General features: G+C 36.5%; 2 protein-coding genes across 4 annotated transcripts in view; one reads left to right on the forward strand and one right to left on the reverse strand.

Annotated features, from left to right (window-relative positions):
• Window positions 1-23,706, forward strand: part of LOC134822228 (uncharacterized) — a 63,713-nt gene that overhangs the window by 26,647 nt on the left and 13,360 nt on the right. The window contains exons 2-5 of one of the 2 annotated variants that reach the window (XM_063833137.1): window positions 22,253-22,399; window positions 22,588-22,711; window positions 22,921-23,048; window positions 23,402-23,502. In XM_063833137.1, coding sequence (XP_063689207.1) covers window positions 22,261-22,399; window positions 22,588-22,711; window positions 22,921-23,048; window positions 23,402-23,502 — 492 coding nt within the window. In that variant the 5' untranslated portion in view covers window positions 22,253-22,260. Of the gene's footprint in view, window positions 1-22,250; window positions 22,400-22,587; window positions 22,712-22,920; window positions 23,049-23,401; window positions 23,503-23,706 lie in introns of both variants that reach the window. The other variant, XM_063833136.1, reaches the window with a different exon arrangement.
• Window positions 789-23,430, reverse strand: LOC134822231 (uncharacterized). Of its 2 annotated transcripts, XM_063833139.1 has the most exons (15): window positions 23,360-23,430; window positions 6,865-6,977; window positions 6,528-6,624; window positions 6,206-6,296; window positions 5,983-6,072; window positions 5,678-5,800; window positions 5,286-5,364; window positions 4,915-5,074; window positions 4,564-4,672; window positions 4,252-4,357; window positions 3,811-3,945; window positions 3,568-3,663; window positions 3,087-3,258; window positions 2,266-2,352; window positions 789-2,118 (listed from the first exon to the last, which is right to left on the reverse strand). In XM_063833139.1, the coding sequence occupies exons 2-15, from the start codon at window positions 6,974-6,976 to the stop codon at window positions 1,953-1,955; spliced, it is 1,623 nt and encodes a 540-aa protein (XP_063689209.1). In that variant the 5' UTR covers window position 6,977; window positions 23,360-23,430; the 3' UTR covers window positions 789-1,952. The 2 variants fall into 2 exon arrangements, with proteins under 2 accessions (XP_063689209.1, XP_063689211.1); XM_063833141.1 differs by lacking the exons at window positions 6,865-6,977; window positions 23,360-23,430 and having other exon boundaries at window positions 6,518-6,564.

The following is a 23,706-nucleotide window of genomic DNA, read 5'->3' on the forward strand; positions in this document are numbered from 1 at the left end:
ATAACTTTCTAAATCCGTTCGTAATCCACAATTACTATAAATAGTTAATATTTGAGGTCAGAATTATTAGCCTTAATTTTATCGCGTTTAATAGTAATTAGGTAATAACAATTGAAATTATGCCTGTGTGACGACACACTGTGTAACAATGGAAATTTCTTTCCGGAAATTGGCATATTCTGACCAAAGTACAGTGAACAATTACAATTGTTTCTAATACCATATAATTCTGGCATTGTCTACTGTATCAGTTAAATTACTGGCAACTAGCGTAAAACCATGCCAATAGAACAGATGCCACATTTTAATTATGAATTTTTGTTTCCGTTGGCGATCTGTCAAAATAAGCAGTACCCTCACAAAACTGCATGACAGCCATGTTATTAAAATGTTTTATTAACTTGTTACGTAAAACTATAATTTGGTATTATATTGATTTCAAATAGCAATTTAGCCACTGTTATGCATATTCGATCCAATAAATTATAAAGTTATTAAAACGTATTAATTATACTCTTTTTTTAAGGCTTCGATTTTCTTAAAAGTCATAAACAATTCTGTCTCAAGAAGCATCACCATGATAGACGTAGCAAAACTCAATATTACCGGTTTTTAACTTTAAGCACATATTAGAATTAATGACAAACATTTTATATAGACGAGTTCCATTGTCCAACTAATCATACTTAAACTTATCATTTACCTAATTCAGCACCTTCTGGATGTAAACACAGAAATCTCATTTACTTGTACTTAAAACCTGATAAAGTCAAGTAAAACCATTAGATAAGATTTAAAATAAAAATCATAATCAGAATGCATATCTACATTGCTTCAAAGTGACAATAGTTGTGGAAACACTCTTTAATATGATCAGGTAAATAATTGTAATTATTTGAATTAATCAATTGTAATTACAGTCGCAATTTATAACTACTAAGTTATTACTTTACTTTCATAATCATAGTTGCATAAAACTTTGAACTTTCCATACAAGATATGATTATTTCTATTTTCTTCCAATCCTTCGATTATCACAATTACATTTGATAATTGATCAATAATTGATTAATAATGGATTAATAATTGATTAATAATTGGTTAATAATTGAATAATAATTGATTAATAATTGATTGATAATGAGAATTATTTCCTCAATAACGTTTTGATCACAACCAAATCCACACCATTGCTGCTTGCGATTAAATGAAATGAGGTATTTATATCCCGCTCATATCATGATTAACCAACAGCACAAGGACGGCAGCTGTGCAGAAGACGTGTGCGTGATATGAGCAAATGAGAAATGTAAACATTAGGAACAATCGATCAATAATAGAAACGTTTGAAATTAACGTCGACCATACAAAGTAAGCATGCTTGTTTTAACAAACAAGAATTTATTATAAGATAAAATTATACAAATATACACATCTTTTAACGGCAATAATCCGGACTATAATGGGACCCCAAATGGTCCTAGAGTTTTAAAACTGGTCTTATATTTCTCCAAAATAAACCAAACACTGTTTTCCAGGATCGATACGAAAAAAGCGTTAATCTTTTAAGCCGATCAAAATTTTGCTTGTAAATATCTGTCCAAATTATCACCATCAAAATAATTCTGATATCTACAGTACTCAGTACACAGGGGGACTATAATAGTGCAAAGAAACTGCTGCTAACTGCTGCTAACTGCTGCACCATAGTCCCCCTGTGAGTAGGGACATAGCGGAATATGCGGAATCTATCCGGCATTCATAATAAATATGATCGGTGGTATCTACATTCTACAACTACTATAAAAATCACAAAATAAAGTTAGTTGAACAACTAAATCGGGCATTTAAGTCGAATAACAACAAAGGAAAGTGAAGCCAATGAAAATTCTATTGGCCCCATCAATCTCCAAAAGTACTCTACCTATTTGCCTACGACTGACGGTATATTTCTAAGGGGCCATTACAAAAAGGGGCACAAAGAGCAACAGGAAAACTAGTGATAGTCTTGGTGAAATGTTGTTGTTGAACTCATAGTTCTCCCCACGTTCCAACATGTTGGAATAAAGTTTGCCCTCTTCAAAGTTTACGTTGAGGATCCTGGCGTCCTGGGTGATTCTGAAACACAAGGAAATATTTTCATTTCTTGTAACAAGTTTCCTAGAGTAAAATTAACGGCAAATACTGATCATAGTTGAGGAGTCGGTTAATTGATAACCAACTTCTATAACCGGCTCCTATGCACCAGTACAATAATGTATTTACCTAGAATCTGATGGCAGACTAGGAGCGCTGGCATGACAACGGAACTCTTTTTCTGACTCCTTCTTTCTTTTAAGTGTGCAGTTTACCCTGATTAAGATTAAAATCAATCTAACTGATTACGATTTTTATGCAGCCAAAAGAAATATTTAAATATTCCAAAGGAATGCGAAGAATTGCAGTATAATTCTTAATGTCTATATATCTTTAAAAATAATCTCAGAATGTTTGTGTGTGTGTGCGTGTGTCTGTGCGTGTGTCTGAGTGTGTGTAATTTCCGGTCGGTTAAATTTTTAAAAACGGTAAGAGTTACAGTACTGGTTTTTCGGTTTAGTGTCGACAAAACTCTGACGAAGCCCATAAGCAAATTTTTTAAAAATCGGCCTGTGGTAAGTGGTTTAATTGATGGTTTTGTACCACAAATGTTAAAATAAAATGGCTTGAGCAGCTTAATCAAGAAACAGTAAGAGTTACGGGGCTCGCTCTCACTCCCATTACTGTATATTATGTACCGTATATATTACACTGCCATGTAATACTTTAAACTTATTAGGGGAGGAATCGCTCAAAGACTGTCGAGAGAGTTCATACTTTCATACAACAATGTAATACATGTTTTCAAATATGCGGGTGTGGACTGTGGTGCGGAGTTAATAAGGGTTAATTTCTATTGATTATTGTTTAAGATATTATTTTTTAAGCTGTTACTGTTAAGGATACTATTGGATACGTGAAGACACTCCTAATCCGGGTTCTGACTCAGCGGCAGTGAAATCCCGGCCGAAGGCCGGGTTACACTAGTATATATATAATTTCTATCTTACTTTTGATAAGCTATTTGCAATCCCTCATCATCCGCAAAAGAAACAACAACATCGCCGAAGATATCGTGTGAGTAGGTTCCTGTGAACGATTTGAGAGTATCTGAGTCATCAGGAACGTAAAGGCCCCAGTCAGGATCACTTCTGTCTCGTTCAGGTGTATCATCCCACTCAGCTAGGAAAGATTGTGTTACTTTCACTGTGACTAAACAAATTGTAGGGTAGGACTCTAAAGAAAGACTCTAAAGAAAACTAAAGGACATGTTTCGCATCCTTTATTGATTAGTATCTTTACGATATAATAGGGAGATTCATTTTCTAATCAAATTCTATACTGCATTTTTGACCGTTTTGCGATACTTTTAGAGTTGACAGTTGAGAACCCTCCAAATTTTGATAAAGATTTTAAGGACTGGACGTGATTTCGAGGTTGATCAGAGGCATTTCTATAAGATATAAAATATTCATCTGTAAGTTGGCCTACATGGGTAGGTGCAGATGTTCTGGGCAGTTATCCACGGTTCCTTGTCCATGATCATGTCTTGTATAAACCATGTGATCAGTTGGTTAGTGGTTCGAGCTGAAGAGGAGTTGTTACTTTTACAGTTCTAGTTCGGGTAGAGCACCAAATATCTTTCCGCAATACTAATTATAAGAGGGTAACTTTTATGATGACAAAAGGAACAGCAACTTGTAAAGCCAAAGGGAACTAGCAAATAAAATGAACCTTTGAGACCACCAGTGCAGGAGAGATAGATCCCATACTCCCTTTCTCTGCTGAGGGTGATGAAGGTGTGAGTGGTGAAAGTGTCTCCTCCATGTGCCAATATCTCTTCTCCCTCATACTGCCCTTTCACCCAACCTGACGAGATCACGGTTATCAGTCTCCTTGTATGGGCATCACGTGACGCTGTATATAAGGAGCGTTAAAATGTAGAGATCAGCCTGATATTGTTTTGCAGGATGGTTACAGCAGATCAAAAACCCTTGTGGCCCTTCGTTACGCCACTTCCACAAGTCACCATGGCACCCACCCATCAGGAGTTTTCTTCTTTTTTTCCACAAAAATAACAGTAAGATGTTTTAATTATGTTGTTGAAGTGTTGAAAAATACTAAGCGACCATCATACTCACTGTAAGAATAACACTCCCTTACTTACTTACTTACTTATAGTATAATCACTCATTTCTGAAGAGGCTGGAAACGTAGGTTTGGTGATCTGCCCAGTTACCCCAAAGTATTTTCCAATGTCAAATGCGGTCTGGTCCCAAAACTGAGACGTTTAGTAATTTTAATAGTAGCGTAAGAACTGATCAGAGCTTAAACTTTTTACGATAATACCTGACCAAAATCATCACTCCGACTAAAACATATTCGTGTTAAAATTTTAAAAGATTGTTCCAATAAAATAATTAAATAAGAAGAACGAGAAAGTAAGAAGTAACAAAAAGTAACGATTTAAAAAAGTAAAATTCTCACTAGATCGGCGTATCTCTCCCCGTTATTTTCCACAATGTGCCTCATATACTTGTTCATATCCTCAGCAGTAGAGTGAACCGAGCCAGCCTGTCCCACCAGATCTATTATTCTGAGGAGGGATTGTTGTTTTGATGAAGGAGTAAATACAGTTCTTATCTTGGCGCTAGTAATTAGCGCTATGAACGTTATAATTTAGCGCTAACCATCGCGTTTAGACTATCGAAAAAGAACTCTATGTTCAATTGCGAAAATCTTTGTAAATCTTTGGACCATAATAATAATTGTGCAATCTTATGAATATCCTAATCTTGATTTTGTTTCAATAATAAATAAAACAAAATTCTGACTTACAAGTCAGCGTCCGTTTGAAGTTCATAAAAAGAACCATTGAATGGTTCGTAGCCCTTCAATGTGTTCCCAGTCTTAAAGGCTTCCTTGAAGGAGGTTTTAGTGTTGGTCATCCCTAGAGGATCCAGAATGTGCTCCTTTATCAAAACATCCCATGTTTTGTCTGTAATACGAAAAGACAAATGTTAGCGATTGTTAATCAATCTTTGCTTTTTAAATTATCTAGTTAATCTTGAGATTAAAAAATTTTTTGACCCAGATTTCTGGATCACCATATGCTTCAAGTTTACAGTTAACTGGATCGATCATGAACAAAAAGTAGAATCAGACAAATAAAAATGGACTTTTCTTCTGAGTTTTCTTCAGATACTTACTGGAAAGTTTCTCTATGATGTGTGATCCTGCCACGTACATCAGATTATTGTATTTGAACTCGGACCGGAATTCGCACTTCTGAAAGAATATGCACGTCATATCGCGCTATAGAAACTTATAGCAAGCACTCACATAATATGCAGCAAGTTAAGAAATGTCCTAATTTTTTAATTTTTTAATTTCACGACATAACGGCTCTCAAAAATGTGATTATCATGACGCAACTACCAGATTTTCATTAAGAACTAATACAAGTCTTTCATATCATGGAGCCAGGGTTTGGACTGGCTACACCTGGTTAAAGCACTCCCATCCCATTCCATGATACTCAATAAATGTAATAGATTTACAGGGTTGTAATTAGTTTAAAACTGTCCAATGTGAGCCAAACCTCGCCTAGAAACTGTAGTTTGGACATCATTTCCTCTACATCGAATATATCAGGACCGGAGGCCCACCAGAAATCACTCCTACTCAGGCATGTCTTGTGCGCGAACAGGTCTTTAAATGTTACCTGAAGGAACGAACATTGCTGCAAGTGAATATTGCTGTAAATAAACTTATGAATCTTATTAAACGCCATGCCTGATCAGTAGTGACTCATATCCTACAAAATAACCTTCGAAGCTGCAACGAAATTATTTGAATTACAGATTTTAAACTCATTATGTACTTTTATTTACTATTTAAACTAACCTGTTCCGTCCTCTCAGCTCCTGGTAACTTAAAAGACCCATAAAAGTCTTTGATGGGCGTGTCCCACGTGAGACCTTTTTCTTTCAACACCTATACACAAAAATGTTAATTGAAATGCTGCTACCATGGTTACATCACAAGCTACATCACAAGCTATACGTACATTTAACTTTTTGTAACGGATGTCAAAATCTTTATAAAAAATTCTTTAATTGATAAAAACCTTATCTGCAATGATGGATGTCATGGCTTTGGTCGTGGAGCCGATACCAAACAAGGTATCTGAATTAGCTTTCTGACGTTGTTTAACGTCACTGGGATTAGATGTAGTGAGATTTCATAAAAATCCTCGACTTTTGAACGGTGAAAAGGAAAATTTCGGACATGAAACGAGCACTGACAATGCTCAAAATCATCATAATCTCTTTCATCACTAAAAACGGGGAGATTTAGAATATTTCCTTGTGTTTGGCAAAGTACAAAAAGATAGATTTAAAATATTTCCTTGTGTTTGGCAAAGTACAGGCCCTCTTACCTGTCTTTACCTGTCTCCGATGACTATGTTAAAGTTTGTTGGTGGATTTCCAATTACCACCCCGACTGTGAGTGCGGCCGTTTTAATGCAGCTGAACTCCGACATTGCTGCACGGGACACATTATTACTTTTATTTACTTTAAATAATATGATTTATACAGTGTTACTTTTATTGATTTATATTTATAAAATATTATGATTTATGCGTTATTACTTTCATTATTAAATTTAGTAAAGGTTTAATTGTTTTCTCATGGGAACCAAGTACCACGTAACAATTAATCGGTGATAAGTGATCCAATTTAACTAATACTAAAATCAAAGAAATTAATTAATGTAAGATTTACCGTCTTCTAGGAAAGTAGTTAACTTGTCTGCATCGAAAGTTGGCTCTACCAAGCTGGTAAGTTGAAAGAGAAAGATTGCTAAAATTCCAAACATTCTTTGCAGGCAGCCCATTCTGCGATAACATTTGTTAGGGTTGACTAAAGATCTGGAGTAAATCACCTTAAAAACACGTAAATAGTTTGTAAATTGCTGACGTAGTTATAGTAAAACTGCATACCAGCCCCTTCCATACACATACCCTTCCCTTCCCACCTCATACCGGTCCCACATACTGCACCCTCCCTCCCACATACTGCACCCTCCCTCCCACATACTATACAGCTATAACCCGGCCCGCCCCTCAGACTTCTTCTCTTTTACTGGCTATAATTATATTGGGTGTATTGGCATACCGTATGCTTGATAATAGAACCGAGTTCTTAAGTTTTCATTTGTTCTTAACTTAATATACTGTAAACGCATACTTTACTACCAAAGCCAAAGTGAAGGGGATCGAAATGGTTGAACACGCAAATACTGGCTATCTAAATTCCGTGTACAAAATGACGAACTCGGCGACTCATAGAAATAATATAAATGGTTCAGTTCTACCTTCCTACTTATAACTTTACAATAAGTCCAGTCCTACCAATCCATGACCGAATCATCGTCTGCACAGTAGGATTACTTGCTCCTTCATAAATAAATAGGTTTACTTTCCGTAATACGCCCTGTCCTTAAAGTGCATGTTGGCCTTTTCGCGCCGTGATGGGCCCATTAATCTCACAACAAAGTTGTCATGACAACTTAGACGGGTTGTCAAGACAACGGGCTGGTAAACGTAACCCCAACTTATTTGCGTATTTCAACGAAATTAAAGCACTCAATAAATGTGTGCAAGCAAAGGGTACAAAGCTAAACGACTTAAGACAACAAGTAGGATTTTAAAAATAATATAAGATCCTAATTGTCATTGAGAATTGCAGTTGTAATTTGTACCGATTAGATAATTGAATAAAAGACATCTAACTCGGGAAAATAAAAGGAAGTGTACTTCCGGCTTTCTCAATAGCTGTGAGCTGACAATTGGACGAAATCGGAATATCGTACCCTGATTTGATTTAAACTTTTGCAAATATCAAATATAAAAATGAACAGCAAATAGAACAAACATATAAAATGGGCCGAAATAATTATATGCTAAAAAGCGTTGATCAGTGATAAAGGTTGAAGTACAGAGGGAAACTTTCACAATAGGAGTTTCATGGCCGCCCAAAATCTTAATTACATCACCTCCACCTAGGATAACACCACTTCCAACTAGAAAAAAGATGATTAAATTTAAAAGATTTAATTTATGAGAAAAGAGCCTAATTGATATGGATACCTAAAGTAAAACGAAGACGATGATGATATCGTCTTCAAAAGACAAGAGAAATCGAATTGCTGGAATCTTCGATTTATGAATAATTCAGGGTCGCAATAAGACTTAGACACAACTACGCTTTAAAGAAATTGATAAGTTGAAGCCATTAAAATTTATTCGGCAAGAAATTTGAAAATCCTTCAAGCTCAACAAATATAGAAAACTTTTGAGTTTCAAGGTCAATAACGTGTCTTTCGGCGCTAATCAAAAATTCAAAAGTTTCGAGAAAATTGAAATTTATAAAAGCTCACATTCTCTCAAAACAATTAGGCTCCCAAAGACCGCCCGGTTCTGAATTACAGTGCTTCCGCACGGCGTTTTGAGGAGGGTTAGAACTATTACAATCCCTAAAAGTGATCCGAATGAATCACTAGCACAGTTTGAATTTGAAAAGAAAGCTGTTTTGTTACTTTATTATATGAACCTATTTATACAGGGTGGGCCAAAAGTCAGTGGGCATGTGTTGGGCTTAATAGCTCTGCCGTGTTTTATATTTGAGAGCTGTTGATTTTCAGATGGCATACTGTACCTTCTGGTTCGACGATTCCGTCGTCAAAATTTGAAAATTCGAATATTTTAGACCACGCCCATTCAAAATTAAAACACCTATATTGTTCTCTTTGAACATGCTGGACGCCTGATTTTTTCAGAGACGGTAGATTATTAAATGTTGCATCTGATCTGAAAAAATTACGTGAAACGGATAAGAAATGACGAAGTTATCAAGCATTTTGTGTATCTCGTTAACAAAATTGACTGGGTGATTATGTGACACCGTGACACGACACCTTAATTGGGCAGCCTTAACGATTCCCATAATGTTTAATGGGTTGGTTAACGGGGTGACCTTATCACGTGATTAGGTAAGCCAATCACCTGATCACACGTAATGAATTAACTCGTTATGCTTCGTTTCTCGGCCATACGAGAAGCTACAACTGTAATTTGTTCAGGACAAACGTAATTCGAATGGCCAAACACAATTCAATAAAATTTAGCTCGTTCCGACTATCAAAACTATCAAATAAATGTAAAAATGAACCTTCATTTGAAAAAAATGAACTCTAATATTTTTCGATTTGACAAATTCCTCGAACCAGTGGTGGTAGTAAGTCGTAACAGAAAGAATTATTTCAATTGGTCAATCAGTGACTACTGACTGAGCTATTAAGGCCAACGTATGCCCACTGACTTTTGGCCCACCCTGTAATATGCACTGCATAATAAGGGGTTCGTTTTAAATTTTTGTACGCGAGAGAGAACGATAAGCTAAGGACAATATCCTGACTGTCCAAATGACTTGTTGAAATGAAATGGGAATGGTCTAGTCCTGTACTGCTTCCTTTTATTTTTATATTCGCTGAATACCAGTTAATTTTCATGCAAAAACGATCAACCAAATTATTTCATAAGGACCCAAATTAATAATAATTCCTTCTCAGATTGAAACCAAGTCTCTTCACGAGCATTTTCAAAATTTTGTCGACAACTATAAACCCATTTAGAAAGAAACATCAAAAGATACTGCAATGATTCGATACAAAGATACAAGTAAAGCATAAAATATAAAACTGCTTTCAAAAACATTTAATCTAATAACACTTTAATAACAATCAAGCCACCTGACCATTTATGTTAAATTATATCTAACGATAAACATTAAAATGCCCTGATCGCCATGCCTACTCAACCAACACAAAATCTCGGCCATGTTTAGTGTTTACAATTATATTGCTTCTTGCTCTATGGACTATTCAATTCAGCTCTACTTTAAGACTGGGCGGATACAACTTAAATATTATATACTCCTGATCGAAGAAAATATGCTTTATTTAATTTAAAACTGCGATTCAAACTTCAAAATCTCAGCTCGATGCTTCACTCGAAAGCTAAATGACAAACGCTTTATAAACAACAACAGCGCCGTTATAAAGTTATAATACACGTGTAAAGGTGTAAAAAAGACTCAGTACTATCAAGTTTAACTATATTGCAATGTTTATGAAGGAGCAAGTTAGAGTATATTGCTTTGTCACAATTGACAGGGAGGTGTAAAACGTGTTATATGGTCCAGTATAGAATAAAGTGATTTATGAAGGAGCAAGTTAGAGTGACAGGAGGAGGAGGGGAGTATTGAGAGGATATATTCGGTATTGACGAAAGCGATCACGCGATCATATGAACTTAGGAAGCTCATGGTATTGTGAAGGAGCAATGGTATTATATTTATTAATAAGTTAATAGTTGTCGAGAACTTTGATGGTGTACTTTAATTTTTAAACATGTTAAAAATTGGGCTGAAATGGAATTCTTCATCAAATATGAGCGAGTCTGTCATAGTCCTTCAACGCATACAGGAGCGAAGCCGAGGGAGTAGAAAATAAAATACCTCGTACAAATGAATGGTATTAAAATCACATACAGAAAAGTTTTAACTTTTTAACAAATTAATAAAAGAAGAGTGTTGGAGGTCTGTTTGGCAGAGTATTCATCTTTGTAGTTATAAAACTGACGTAGAAAAGTTCTTATACTCGATCTTCTGACCAACCTGGAATTTAGCATGGAGGTCTGGTCGACACCACGTGACTTGTTAGTGACGTCATGATGACGTAATGGTCGATGTAAATTTTGAAGAACTTATATATTTAAACTGAACTGAATATCGCACTTTATTTTAAATGTGAACCACGACACAAAATCGGTTAATCAAACGCTTTGGAATACCACGAAATAAATCTAAACAAAAATAAAGTTATACTATAACTTTATTTTTGTTGAATTTATATAAATATCCACAGGATAAAACTAAAAGGGATCCGGATACACCTTTAATTTCAAGCCAACATATGAATCGTAATCGTATCCATATTATATTTTAAACTTGACGGAATCCCCCCGACAACGGGGACAAAAACACGAAAAATTGACCCCTTCGTTCTGACCAATTTCAGCTCACAAATGGAATTGAAACCTCGCGATTTTTAGCTTTTTAGCAAGGTTGTAGAACTAGAAAAAGGAAATGCGCCCGCGTTATAGCATTGTTAGAATTTTGATTTAGGCATTAGATTTTTTATAATTAACGTCGGAAGTGAGGAAAAATTGGCGATTGGAATAATGGCGTAATTTCATTAAATATTTACTGCGCCGTTGCTTAGCAACATCAAAAGGTTGCACGTGCGCGATCAAGCACAGGTTAGCAACGCGCGTTGCCATGCTTTTATAGCATTATAGCATTATGATACTTCATGACTAGGCACTAGCTCACATTTACTAAAGTACTGGAGTACTGGGGACGGAATGGGTGAATTGAAGTTTTATGATATAAAAATTAATCATATCAAGTCATTATTCAGTGGTCAGTGCCAAGTCGATCAAATAAAGAAATATCTCCTAATATGTTTATGTAATACCACTACCTGCAAATAAGTTTGGGGATAACAAAGAGATTGTATAGAAATCGTTTTGTGATAATGTCACAGGGTGCAGAGGAGCTTGACAGCATTTAAAATCCTGCCACAACTTTCAATTTCGACCGCAAAGATTGATCCGATAATACGACAGTCAAAATTATTCATTAATGATTAAGTCTTTAAGTGATCGGGCCCGAATGGTGTATTAATACGGAGCCGATCGGGGCCTAACGGAGCTAAACCAAACCAAACCGACCAATTTCTATAACGTTCACCATAACAGCCATTATACTATTATATAATTAGGCGATAGAAAAAACAAAAAAAAACAAAAAACAAAAAAACGGAGAAATAAAAATGTAGAGCACCTTAATACTTTAATATACAAAGTCAAAATTATTACTAGTACACGAAATTATCTGAGCCTATTATTGAGCGCCATGCGATGTAAGGTACCTCGAGTTACTACCTCGAGTTACTACCTCGAGACTTACTCTAGCCAATTATAGTAAATAAGTAATAACATATCAAAACATAACTAGATAACTGACCTCAAACTCTCAAATAAGGCGTTGAAACCGCTGCTTATGTGCTTAAAATGTGATAAAAATAAGTGATAGCCAAAGGGAGAGTTTTAAAAAGTTAAAAGTAGATCGTGGTAAATGTTATAACCGGAGTTAAAAAGTTAAAAGGTTAAAGTACAACGTTATGGCTTAATGCTCCGCGTGGATGAAATAACATGCAAAAATATAAATTATGTTTTTATATTATATTGTAGTATTGTGATTGGCATGTCAGCTTAGCAATATATAAAATGCACTGAGAAGATGAAATGAGGTGGTACCACTAACTCACTAATGTCAATGAATTTCGAATGTGTAAATTTATGATCAAACATAAATGAATATTTACATTTATTATGAAAGAATCCAATCATTTAAGTATTCATTATCAATAATTCGGTCACATATTTTGTACCATGTGTCTCAAAGTGAATTCAATTAAATCAAGTTAATTAAGAAAAATTGCCGAATGTTTCCCGGTTTTCCCCGAACTGAAACAAAGTGCCGAATTCAACGAAATGTTTGCAAACTTTTGTCGAATTGCAAACATGGCATAAAAGAATGAAAGTCTCGAACTCAAAGGAAAGCTTCTTTCCTGAAAAGTACGGCGACCATTAAATCCTCTCGGCTCTTATCCTTTCTAAGTTTCTAGGTCAGGATCAGTGAAGCGAGATGTAATTCAATAAAAGTACCATCACGGCATACCGACCTCTGCCAGTGTGCTTCTCCGGCCTTGAAAATACCCGCCCTTGAGTTACATCTCAATTAGTTGATGGAGGAACTGATTGAATTTCTCAGCTTCAACCATTATGTGTCTGAAAATGAAAGCGCGTTGTCAGCAGCACTGGAATGCTACAGACAAAACTCATAACCGCGTTTTAGTCTTACAATAAATATTTAACAATTTTGAATTTTCATTAAATTTACACATGATTGTCTTTTAAGGAGACGTATTTCAGCACGTATGAGGTCAAGGAGAAGAGCACGGATCTGCAGTTTTAAGGAGATTGTTGCTGTATGTGACACGAGACTTAATGGACGAGGGCATGTTTATTGAAATATTAAGTTTCGGAATTACCATCATAACCGTGCATGGCTGTTTTATGAAGTGCGAATAGTTTCAAAGTTATTGGGCCTAGGGAGCAAATCTTATTATGTTCAAATTAATAAGATGAGGAGTGGTCAGAAAGGGCATCAGATTACTCGGATAACGACGAAGGAGTTTACTGAATTAAAAATATAATGGCTGATCAGTTATCATTATAGACGTTTCAAACAGCTGTAAACTTTACATGAATAGGTATAAAGTATGCAGCTACACTTTGTGGAACACAAGGATAGAAGGATATATTTTGTAACTAACTTTAGGATCAGACTGAACATAGCCGCAAGCAAACTGTCGTAAATAAGACAGTTAACTGGTGCAAATACGACAGGTATGTCAATAAAACTGCTGTATTAACCTGTCGTAAAATGGGTTCTTTTGCGATAGTCAAAACGCGACAACTAGCGCTGGATGGCGACAACTAGCGCTATCCAGCGCTAGTTGTCGCCATCTAGCGCTAGTTGTCGCTATCCAGCGCTGGATAACGCTATCCAGCGCAAAATATAAATTTTCGATAATCGCAATTGTCGCTATCCAGCGCTAGTTGTCGCCATCCAGCGCTAGTTGTCGCCATCCAGCGCTGGATATAAGCGACAACTAGCGCTGGCAAGCGCTGGCCATCGATGACCAGCGCAAAATGTTTGCGATATTACTCGTCAGCTAGCGCTGGCCAGCGCAATGTATCGAAATCATATTCATATACTTACGCTACGATATTACTGCCGTTCCCTGAGAAAACGCATTAAGTCACATCGATGTCATTTTGAGAAAATGGGACAAACGTGTTCGTCGTTTTTTAAGTAATTTTATTCGCATAAACGGGGTTAATTTTGACATCTATTTGTAAATAAATTATTGTCATATGTCCTAAACATGCTTAAATGCATAAATTCACCAACACTGATCTACAAAAACCATTTTCCTCCAGAAAAACTGAACTATTTCCCATCCGCATTGGACTTAATGCCTTTTCTGAGGGAATTGCGGACTTAATGCCTTTTATCAGGATCGATTTCAACCGATTCCTCTCTAGAAAGGCAGTAAGTCCATTTTTTCTCAGATAAAGTCAACACAGAAAATACAACATTTCTATATTTTTGATCATATCTTTGCAATATAATTATGTGGGCCTCCTGTGCATTGCAAGTAAGTAATATTGACGAAAAATGGATAATTTTTCGCTTAAAATGCCTATAACTTCTTAAACATCAAATATTTTGGAATAATTTTTACAGCATCGTATTCAGCTCGGTCAGACGCATTAATTTGGGTAAAAATATTTAAACATACAATATTTAAAGCACCAAATTTTTCAAAAAATGTTTCAATAATTCACACAAGGGGGGACCCTTGTGTTCAGGTTCAAAAATTTTGAAAATAATATTATTTTAAATTTTGTAATAATAGTACCAAAATTGTTTGCTTGCTGAGCTGATTACGACCACATAAAAATTGTTTCGATATAACTAAAACTGTGGAAGTTAAAGGCCAAAAACTATAAAAACTGCAAATAAAGTCTGGACTTAATGCCTTTTCTCAGGGAATCTCAAGGAACAGAAAAAGTTCCCTCAGAGAAGGCATTACAAATGGACTTAATGCCTTTTCTCAGGGAAGGTTTTGGAATAACGAGCTAAATATTCACGTTTTGTGTGACTTAATGCCTTTCGCGGCAGCTAAAACAGTATTTTGATAATTTGATTCATAGCTTAAGTTGTAGAGAATCTTCTCCTGATAATTTTGGTACCAATATCTCAAAATTTCGAAAAAATGGACTTAATGCGTTTTCTCAGGGAACGGCAGATTACTCGTCAGCCAGCGCTGGCCAGCGCAATATAGTTGCGATATTACTCGTCAGCTAGCGCTGGCCAGCGCTGGCCAGCGCTAGTCAGCGCTAGTCAGCGCTAGCCAGCGCTAGTTATCGAACTGTTTTCTGCGATGGCCAGTTGCGCTGGCCATCACAAACTATCGGGTGCGACAGTGTCGCATAGCCAGCGACAACTAGCGCTGGATAGCGACAACTATAGCGCTGGATGGCGACAACTAGCGCTGGATAGCAATAATTATCGAAAATTTATATTTTGCGCTGGATAGCGTTATCCAGCGCTGGATAGCGACAACTAGCGCTGGATGGCGACAACTAGCGCTGAATAGCGTTAGTTGTCGCCATCAAGCGCTAGTTGTCGCGTTTTGACTATCGCAAAAGAACCGTAAAATGACCAATTTATACAAATAAATGTTTCGTAGGAATACGAGAGCTATATAAAAAGTATCACTTCCAAAATAGAATTATAAGTTTCATAAACGCGACGAAACGTTTCACCAAATGTGGAACAAACTAAAAGTGTAACTCTACTTTCCACATTCATTAAATTTTACCAGGGTAAGTACATGAGGGCTCCAATGCTCTATCTTACGGAGTTTACTTTGACCGCAGCCCCTACGAAGAAAAAGAAGAAGTATATAAAAGATATAAAGTACGGATTTGAATCTTTAGTTATAATAATGCACTTTTTCGTTTTGATCGACATATAGTTTTAAATTTGGTCGGCTGGAGTGAATGATAATTGAGCTCGTAAGAAGACACAGGAAATGAAGCAAATGAGAAATAGGAACCGATCAACAATGCAAGCGGTAAAGAAAGTATGAGACTGATCAGGATGGATAGTTAGATTTGATGAAGGAGCATGGCTACGGGGGATAGAAGTCAAGCTGTGTAAATTAAACAAATTTTTTCGAAACACTATAATTATAAAGTATGTAATATTTCAGACTCAAGCTCCAGACGATAAAATATGCGTTACGTTATAAAGTTATTCAATAACGATTTTAGTTAATCGAGTTGGATAATTACGCAATCGAATAAGATCACTACGTAATTGAGTTAAGTTATTTCGTAATCAAGTCTCTGTTGTCACTATAATATGGTCATTTTTCTACTTTTTCCTTTATACTCGCTTACACTCGTAAAAACCTCGTAAAAAAAAGGTGATATAATGCAATTTTGCTTCATGTAAAAAAAATCAGGTTGAGACAAAAAGGAAAAATTCAGTTCGAAAAATATCCTGGTCAAATACTGTTAAATATATTCAACCTATACCTACGTAACGAGCTATATGACATGGTCCTTTTCTTGGAAATATTAGCTTTCATTCGTCTTTACTCATTTTCATTCCATATCTGGACATTTTTCAACAGATGAGGAGGGAAAATATGAATATATTCACAATCCTAGATCTGCGGTTATAAACACTGATAGAATATTTACATGAACATTTGCTGAATGTTATTTATTATTAGAATATGTTTATTTATATCTTCAAAAAGACCCTGGAACATGAAATCTTGTTATCATTAACCTACATTTAGCAGCAAACAGCTAAAAGTAAAGATCATCAAACAAAGAGTCAGGTTTGTACGCTCAATCGTTAAATACGTCATCAGACGAAAAGAGGATAGCAGAATCTTATCAAGTTATCAGGTCATTTTATTTGGAGGGACTGCTAAAAATCACCTGACATACCTAGTCCTACTTGCAAGCGTTGTGGAATGGTAAAACAACTGAAAATGTAGAAATAGAAAGGTGTGATTTTTGGCAATAGCCCAATAATTCCGCAAAAAATTCTTTCTAAAATTCAAGCTTCAAAGTTAGCTAAAATTAGCCAGTAAAAGAGAAGTAAAATCGTCAAAATAAACAGATCGAATAGAATATTAATTACAGTACTAAAGTAAACAAAAACAAAATTGTTATGTCCGGTCTTTATGTCCGAAGAGACAAATTAAAAAAGAGGCTACACAACATATGTCAAGACCATTGGATTGTGCGCGATTCCCCGGGTGGTGACAGCCTTGGTCTGAAGTACTTGTACCCTAATACCTTTGCAATTGTATGGGTCATATCCTTCATAAAATCATACTTTTTAAAACCTATTTTATTAAGTTATTATCTTATTGGATTAAACGCTCCTATAACCTTCTTTACGACCACCCCTGTTTATCCGAAGGGAGGGTATCAAAAAAGCTAAGCACGCAAGCTGACATAGAAGCTTACTCAAAATGTAGCCGTAAGCCGACATGCAACATAATTATGAGTATGTTAACAAACTACTGTGACGTCGGTGGAAAGCTTACAAGACCCTGGCTCGGAGAGGAGGAGGAAGGAGGGTTGGCAAAGTTAACATAAGAAAGTTAACTTTACTAGTTTACTGCCAGTACTCTTCTGTTAGGTAGAGGTAAAAGGTACGTGTAAAACTGTTAAAGACAAAAGAAAAGGTCTGTGATAGGCTCATGTTGAGCAGTTTTTATAGCTGTTACTTTATTTTCACACAACAGTGTGTTAAGTTTAGTTTAAATATGAATTCATACGTTCACATTAGTAGTACAAAGTTCTATTTCAGCTCTACTTCATGCGAACGCGAAACAAAACTTTTACGTTGCTGCCGTGATGTTACTTTTACGAAATACAACATGCACATAATACGGCTTTAGTCGTCACAAAGCAGGTACATATATTCGTAAGATCTAGTAACCTAGTAACCAGCTGGTAACCTAGTAACCAGCTGGTAACCTAGTAACCAGCTGGTAACCTAGTAACCAGCTGGTAACCTAGTAACCAGATGGTAACCTAGTAACCAGCTGGTAACTTAGTAACCAGCTGGTAACCTAGTAACCAGCTGGTAACTTAGTTACCCAGCTGGTAACCTAGTAACCAGCTGGTAACCTAGTAACCAGCTGGTAACCTAGTAACCAGCTGGTAACCTAGTAACCAGCTGGTAACCTAGTAACCAGCTGGTAACCTAGTAACCAGCTGGTAACCTAGTAACCAGCTGGTAACCTAGTAACCAGCTGGTAATCTAGTAACCAGCTAGTAACCAGCTAGTAACCTAGTAACCAGCTGGTAACCTAGTAACCAGCTGGTAACCTAGTAACCAGCTGGTAACCTAGTAACCAGCTGGTAACTTAGTAACCAGCTGGTAACCTAGTAACCAGTTGGTAACTTAGTTACCCAGCTGGTAACCTAGTAACCAGCTGGTAACCTAGTAACCAGCTGGTAACCTAGTAACCAGCTGGTAACCTAGTAACCAGCTGGTAACCTAGTAACCAGCTGGTAACTTAGTAACCAGCTGGTAACCTAGTAACCAGCTGGTAACTTAGTTACCCAGCTGGTAACCTAGTAACCAGCTGGTAACCTAGTAACCAGCTGGTAACCTAGTAACCAGCTGGTAACCTAGTAACCAGCTGGTAATCTAGTAACCAGCTGGTAATCTAGTAACCAGCTAGTAACCTAGTAACCAGCTAGTAACCTAGTAACCAGCTAGTAACCTAGTAACCAGCTAGTAACCTAGTAACCAGCTAGCAACCTAGTAACCAGCTAGTAACCTTATAAGCAGCTAGTAACCTAGTAACCGGTAGGTCTAAATATTTGTCAGTCGGAATGTACCCGACACATAAAATATTACGTTAAATCATATAAAGGTTCGAGATATTTGGGTTTACATCATTAGCTCCATGGTGCATGGCATTCAGGCCGGTCTTACCAACTGTTCAAAATATTTCGTCATGGCGGTTATTTGAACAAGAAGTTTAGCATTCAGTCGAAACTTCGCGTGCTCAGAACGTCAAAAATATCTCCAATAAAGCAAAATCCTGACTCACAGAAACATCATGCTCACCAAAAGATAACTATTAGTTTATTTATGGGAAATTAAAATGGTTCAATGTAGTGAATTATATTTACAGAGACAAATAATACTCAAATTGCTTAAAACATACGGAAAGGAATATGCAGGCCACCCACAAAGATACAGGTTTACTAGTTCAATATCACAAACCGCTATAATTGATATTATGCTTATAAGATAGTTAAATTTTATCAAATATACTTAAACATATTTTTGCCGCCCAAAATTTTGCTATTGTCAAAAAAGGACATATAGGTCGGGCCTTCTTTTTGCCGCCCCTACAGCTTCTTGCCGCCCTGGGAGTATACTGTACCTTGTAGTTCTAGTAACCTAGTAACCAGTTCTAGTAGCCTAGTAACCAGTTCTAGTAACCTAGTAACCAGTTCTAGTAACCTAGTTATCAGTTATAGTAACCTAGTAACCAGTTCTAGTAACCTAGTAATCAGTTCTAGTAACCTAGTAATCAGTTCTAGTAACCTAGTAACCAGTTCTAGTAACTTAGTAATCAGTTCTAGTAACCTAGTAACCAGTTCTAGTAGCCTAGTAACCAATTCTAGTAACCTAGTAACCAGTTCTAGTAACCTGTAAGTAAACGACAGGGATTATAGGGTTATAACAGTAGAATAAAAGGCAAAACAGTATAATGTATTCTGCCATTGTGGCCCGTCAGTCATACACATATCGATAATGAAAATGATCAGTATAATTGGCACCTGCACCCTATATCTAATAGACTCTGTCTATGTACGGCTATTGTGCTGGATTGTATCGGCGTCGAATGGACTGCTTAGCCAACAATACAACCGACTAGCTTAGCGAGATTATCAAAATCGGTATGTACAGACTTATGTCTACCTTATCGGACCTTATTTGGACGGACATTACTTGAACGGCTAAATTATGAACTGACATTAATATGAACGCTAGAAGGCTATCAAAACCATCATTATCAAAAGTCCGATTTTTTTTTCATCATTTTTTGACGTTTTTTAATTTTAGCAAATGATTTTTAAATCCATGTTTTTCATACAATATAATAAGCTTATCTGCGCTGTGCAGATAAGGTACAAAGCTACCTACAGGACTAAAATAGATACCGTCGGTCACATATACCTTGGGAGATATCCCGGTTTGTCTTCTACTTTATTGAGATAGGTGGTATGGTAGAAGGTATCGTAGCTGACATAGGCCACCGAAGGTCGCCTATACCAAGTGGGGGGCTAGAGATAAAACTTAAGCTGTACTTTAGGCATTCAAGTATCTCTCTAGTAGAGCAGTTGGGATCGTCCATTGCCCGGTACGACTACGAGTTAGACAGACAACCAGTTGTAATAGAAAATGTGGAGGTAGAAGAAGCCGAAGATCAACTTCAAGATAGTGATAATGCAATAATGTGATATTTACAATTCAGAATGTTAAAATTTTATAATACCTTGTTTTTATTAATTCAACGATATAGTTTAGTTTAACTTTAATGATAGCTATTGAAATTGACTGAAATTAAAAAGTTGTCATATTCTGGATAAAAAGTTCGAAATGAAAAAAATGTTGAAAAAAATTCAACGGACTTTAACATTTTTATTTGAACGGATATTAAAATGAGCGCTAGGGCCTCCAGCGTTCAAGTAATGTCCGTCCAAATAAGGTCCGATAAGGTATGTTAATTTCAATCATTGTACATTTCAATCATAATACTCAATGAGATTATATCATACTATTTATATAAGACAAAGTGAATGTTCGGTATTTACGGACCGTATAATTCCGTAATCAAGTTTTGTAGAAGTGTAGGAGTCATATCAGAATATCGGCCCAATAAGTTGGACTTAAGTTGGTCTAAGTCGGCCCTGATTAGGCCTTGAGTCGGCACTATAAGTCAGCCTTAATTTGGCCATAAGTCAGCCATAAGTTGATGCTAAGTCGGCCCGAACTATAAATATTCAAATATGAAATATAAAGTATGGTCGGAGCAAAACCAAAAATATGTCGCGCAAAGGTTGAAGTACGTGATTATTAATTACCTAATTAATTAGCCCTCGGGATAACGTTGTATTTGCATATTATGTGACAGATCTTAAACTCTTAAGCAGCATGAAAAGGGCGAGCAAAAGCTCATTTTAAAACTAGTCCTTGAAATTAATTTCAATTTCCTGCAGTAATAAGTGGCCTGGCAAAGTGCCAACACTGCCAACCTTATGACAGGATAGTAGGAAACTCAAACAGTGTTCCAAGGTTGCTTTGAACATCGATTTTACGGACTCACGGTTACTTCCAGATCTCTTTGATTACTTTTCTTGTGCACATGAGGGCGTGATCATGCAGCTTGTTTCAGGGGCACATGCATCAAAGAATGAACACCTATTCTGGCTGAGCTCGGTCTGGCGGCAATCCGGCGTTTTGGCAGGCCCTTTTATGTACGTTATGAGGGTAAATGTTTATATTTACTGCAGCATATGTTAGGTGATCACTGTTTTATGTAAAGGTTTGCTCTGAATAAAAGTAGCATAAAGCATGCTTGTAGAAGTGACTTAAACGTGGTCAGACTTAGATTGCCGTACATGCGAGTCACTAAATTGCAATTGTGTGTAACACAACATGAGTGAATTGGAAATTTTAACTGGGAAGACCACCACGTGCACTCGATAAGAAGCCACGTGCGTCCCAAAATGCACGTGATTAAACACTAGCCACTTGTAACGGAAGGGCGAGAACGGAAAGATTTTCTCAACAACTGATGGCTTGGAGCGTGACAGTCAACAACACCTGTAACTCCAGCATTACCTGCCACGTGACCACCCACGTGCATATCACGTGACGTGCACGTGCGATTACCACGTAATGATTTTGAAGCAATAACAAGCGGAGCAGGAGTTGCCCCAGTGATCGCAGTGAAAACAAGTCGATATTCTGTGCAGTAGTGATTGTCTATTGCGCTACATGCTATACGTTCGATTTTAGATTTTCTAATTGCTATCGGTTGTTTTTGAAAGATCCGGATCGAATTATCATTCATTTGTGATTTTCCTGTCCAGTGTTCCCAAATATACCTTATTGGCAGATATTGGTTATTATTTTAAAAACTAACAACCGAAAGATGGCAACATTCCAAAAACCCAAGTTCTAATTGTTTTGCTAAGTTGAAGCTAGTTTATGAATTTTATTCACTAACAATTGTGATTTTTTAAGAAGCTTGTTAGAATAGTATAACAGAAACTTCAAACTTTAGATAGTAGTATGCCGACGGCGTTCCGATTACCCCCACGCCCCGTGCACGCTACAGTGCCCCGAGTAAAGGCAGTTGATGGCTTGAGAAAAGAATTCACTCACCTCTCCAACATAAATTCTAATGGAGCTAGAGTTATATACGTTACTGGTACTCATCTTAATAACGCAAGACATTTTATTGCTTTTAGATATTGCCTGTGGTTATCATCATTAAACGAGATAATACCACATCAATATTGAATTTGCAAATAATCTGCTGTCATCACCATTGGAATTATTTCTTTGTGGGCACTGATCTTGAATACAATAAACGTCCAACGTGAAATTATTTCGCAGGACTTCCCGGCACGGGGAAGAAGTCCGTGTGTGCTCAGTATGGCGAGGAGTTCATGAAAATGGGAGGAGACAAGAAGAGAGTAGTGTCCACATGGAACTTAGAAACACCCGAATCTCTATTCAGGTGAGAGGCAGATTGAAAAATAATTATTACCAATCAGTGAAACCACCATGTTAATTTTCAGAACACATAACGTTGGTTTAACTAACGCAAGATTAATCGGCTGATGGATAACTAATTAAGATATCGAAAAAAAACTAATTGATTAACTGACTAATTAACTGATACTAATTAACGGATACTAATTAACTGACTAATTAACTGATAACCAGGAGTCTGTGTGATTTAGCTGTGATGATGGGAGCTCCCGCCAACACTGAAACTGTGATCAGACGAAAGTGTCAGCTCATGGCAAAGCGGATCAAAACTGCCAAACGGATTTATGAGAGCAAGAAACACGGTAATATTATTTTCCCGTTAACAACTGTTTCTAAGGAATGATAATAAAGTGAGAAAAGGGGAAATTTGTCAAATTTTGAGTGATTCTCTTACAGTATGAGAGTATGAGGGGCCGATTCAACTTGATGTTAATCTAATACTCAACTTGAATTGATACGTAACTTAAGTTGCTCTTTAAGTCTTTAAGCTGATCTGATACGGATTTCTAAACTCCCACGCATCCGGCATCTCACTTGTAAAGACTTTGACAAATCCCATGCGGTTTGCGTATAGTGGTGATTTTAGATGTGAATTTACCTGATAAAATATTACCTTGTGTTTGGAAAGGAACTAGAAATAAGCTGCTTCCTTCAGGTTACAAGATGCTGCTGATCCTGACTAACGTTGGTCAGCAAATGAAGAATCTGAGGCAGTATTGGCCACAGCACGGCGATGAACAATGGGGTGATACTCAGGTATAATATTAGAGTCACTATGAATATTTATCATAATTTACATGAATATTCATCATGATTAGTAAAATGAAAGTTGCAATTTCCGTGTTTTAAACGATTTGATTTCCTGATAACCTGGTATCGGTTATCATGATAACGAGGAAACCTTTGTCTGTGAGGGTTCTTATTTACATGATTGAGAGATTGAGTGTCAAGATGAAATGA

The sequence above is a fragment of the Bolinopsis microptera genome, chromosome 10 (genome assembly GCF_026151205.1).
Source record: "Bolinopsis microptera isolate Bmic1 chromosome 10, MBARI_Bmic_1.0, whole genome shotgun sequence".
In the NCBI taxonomy this organism is placed as follows: domain Eukaryota; kingdom Metazoa; phylum Ctenophora; class Tentaculata; order Lobata; family Bolinopsidae; genus Bolinopsis; species Bolinopsis microptera.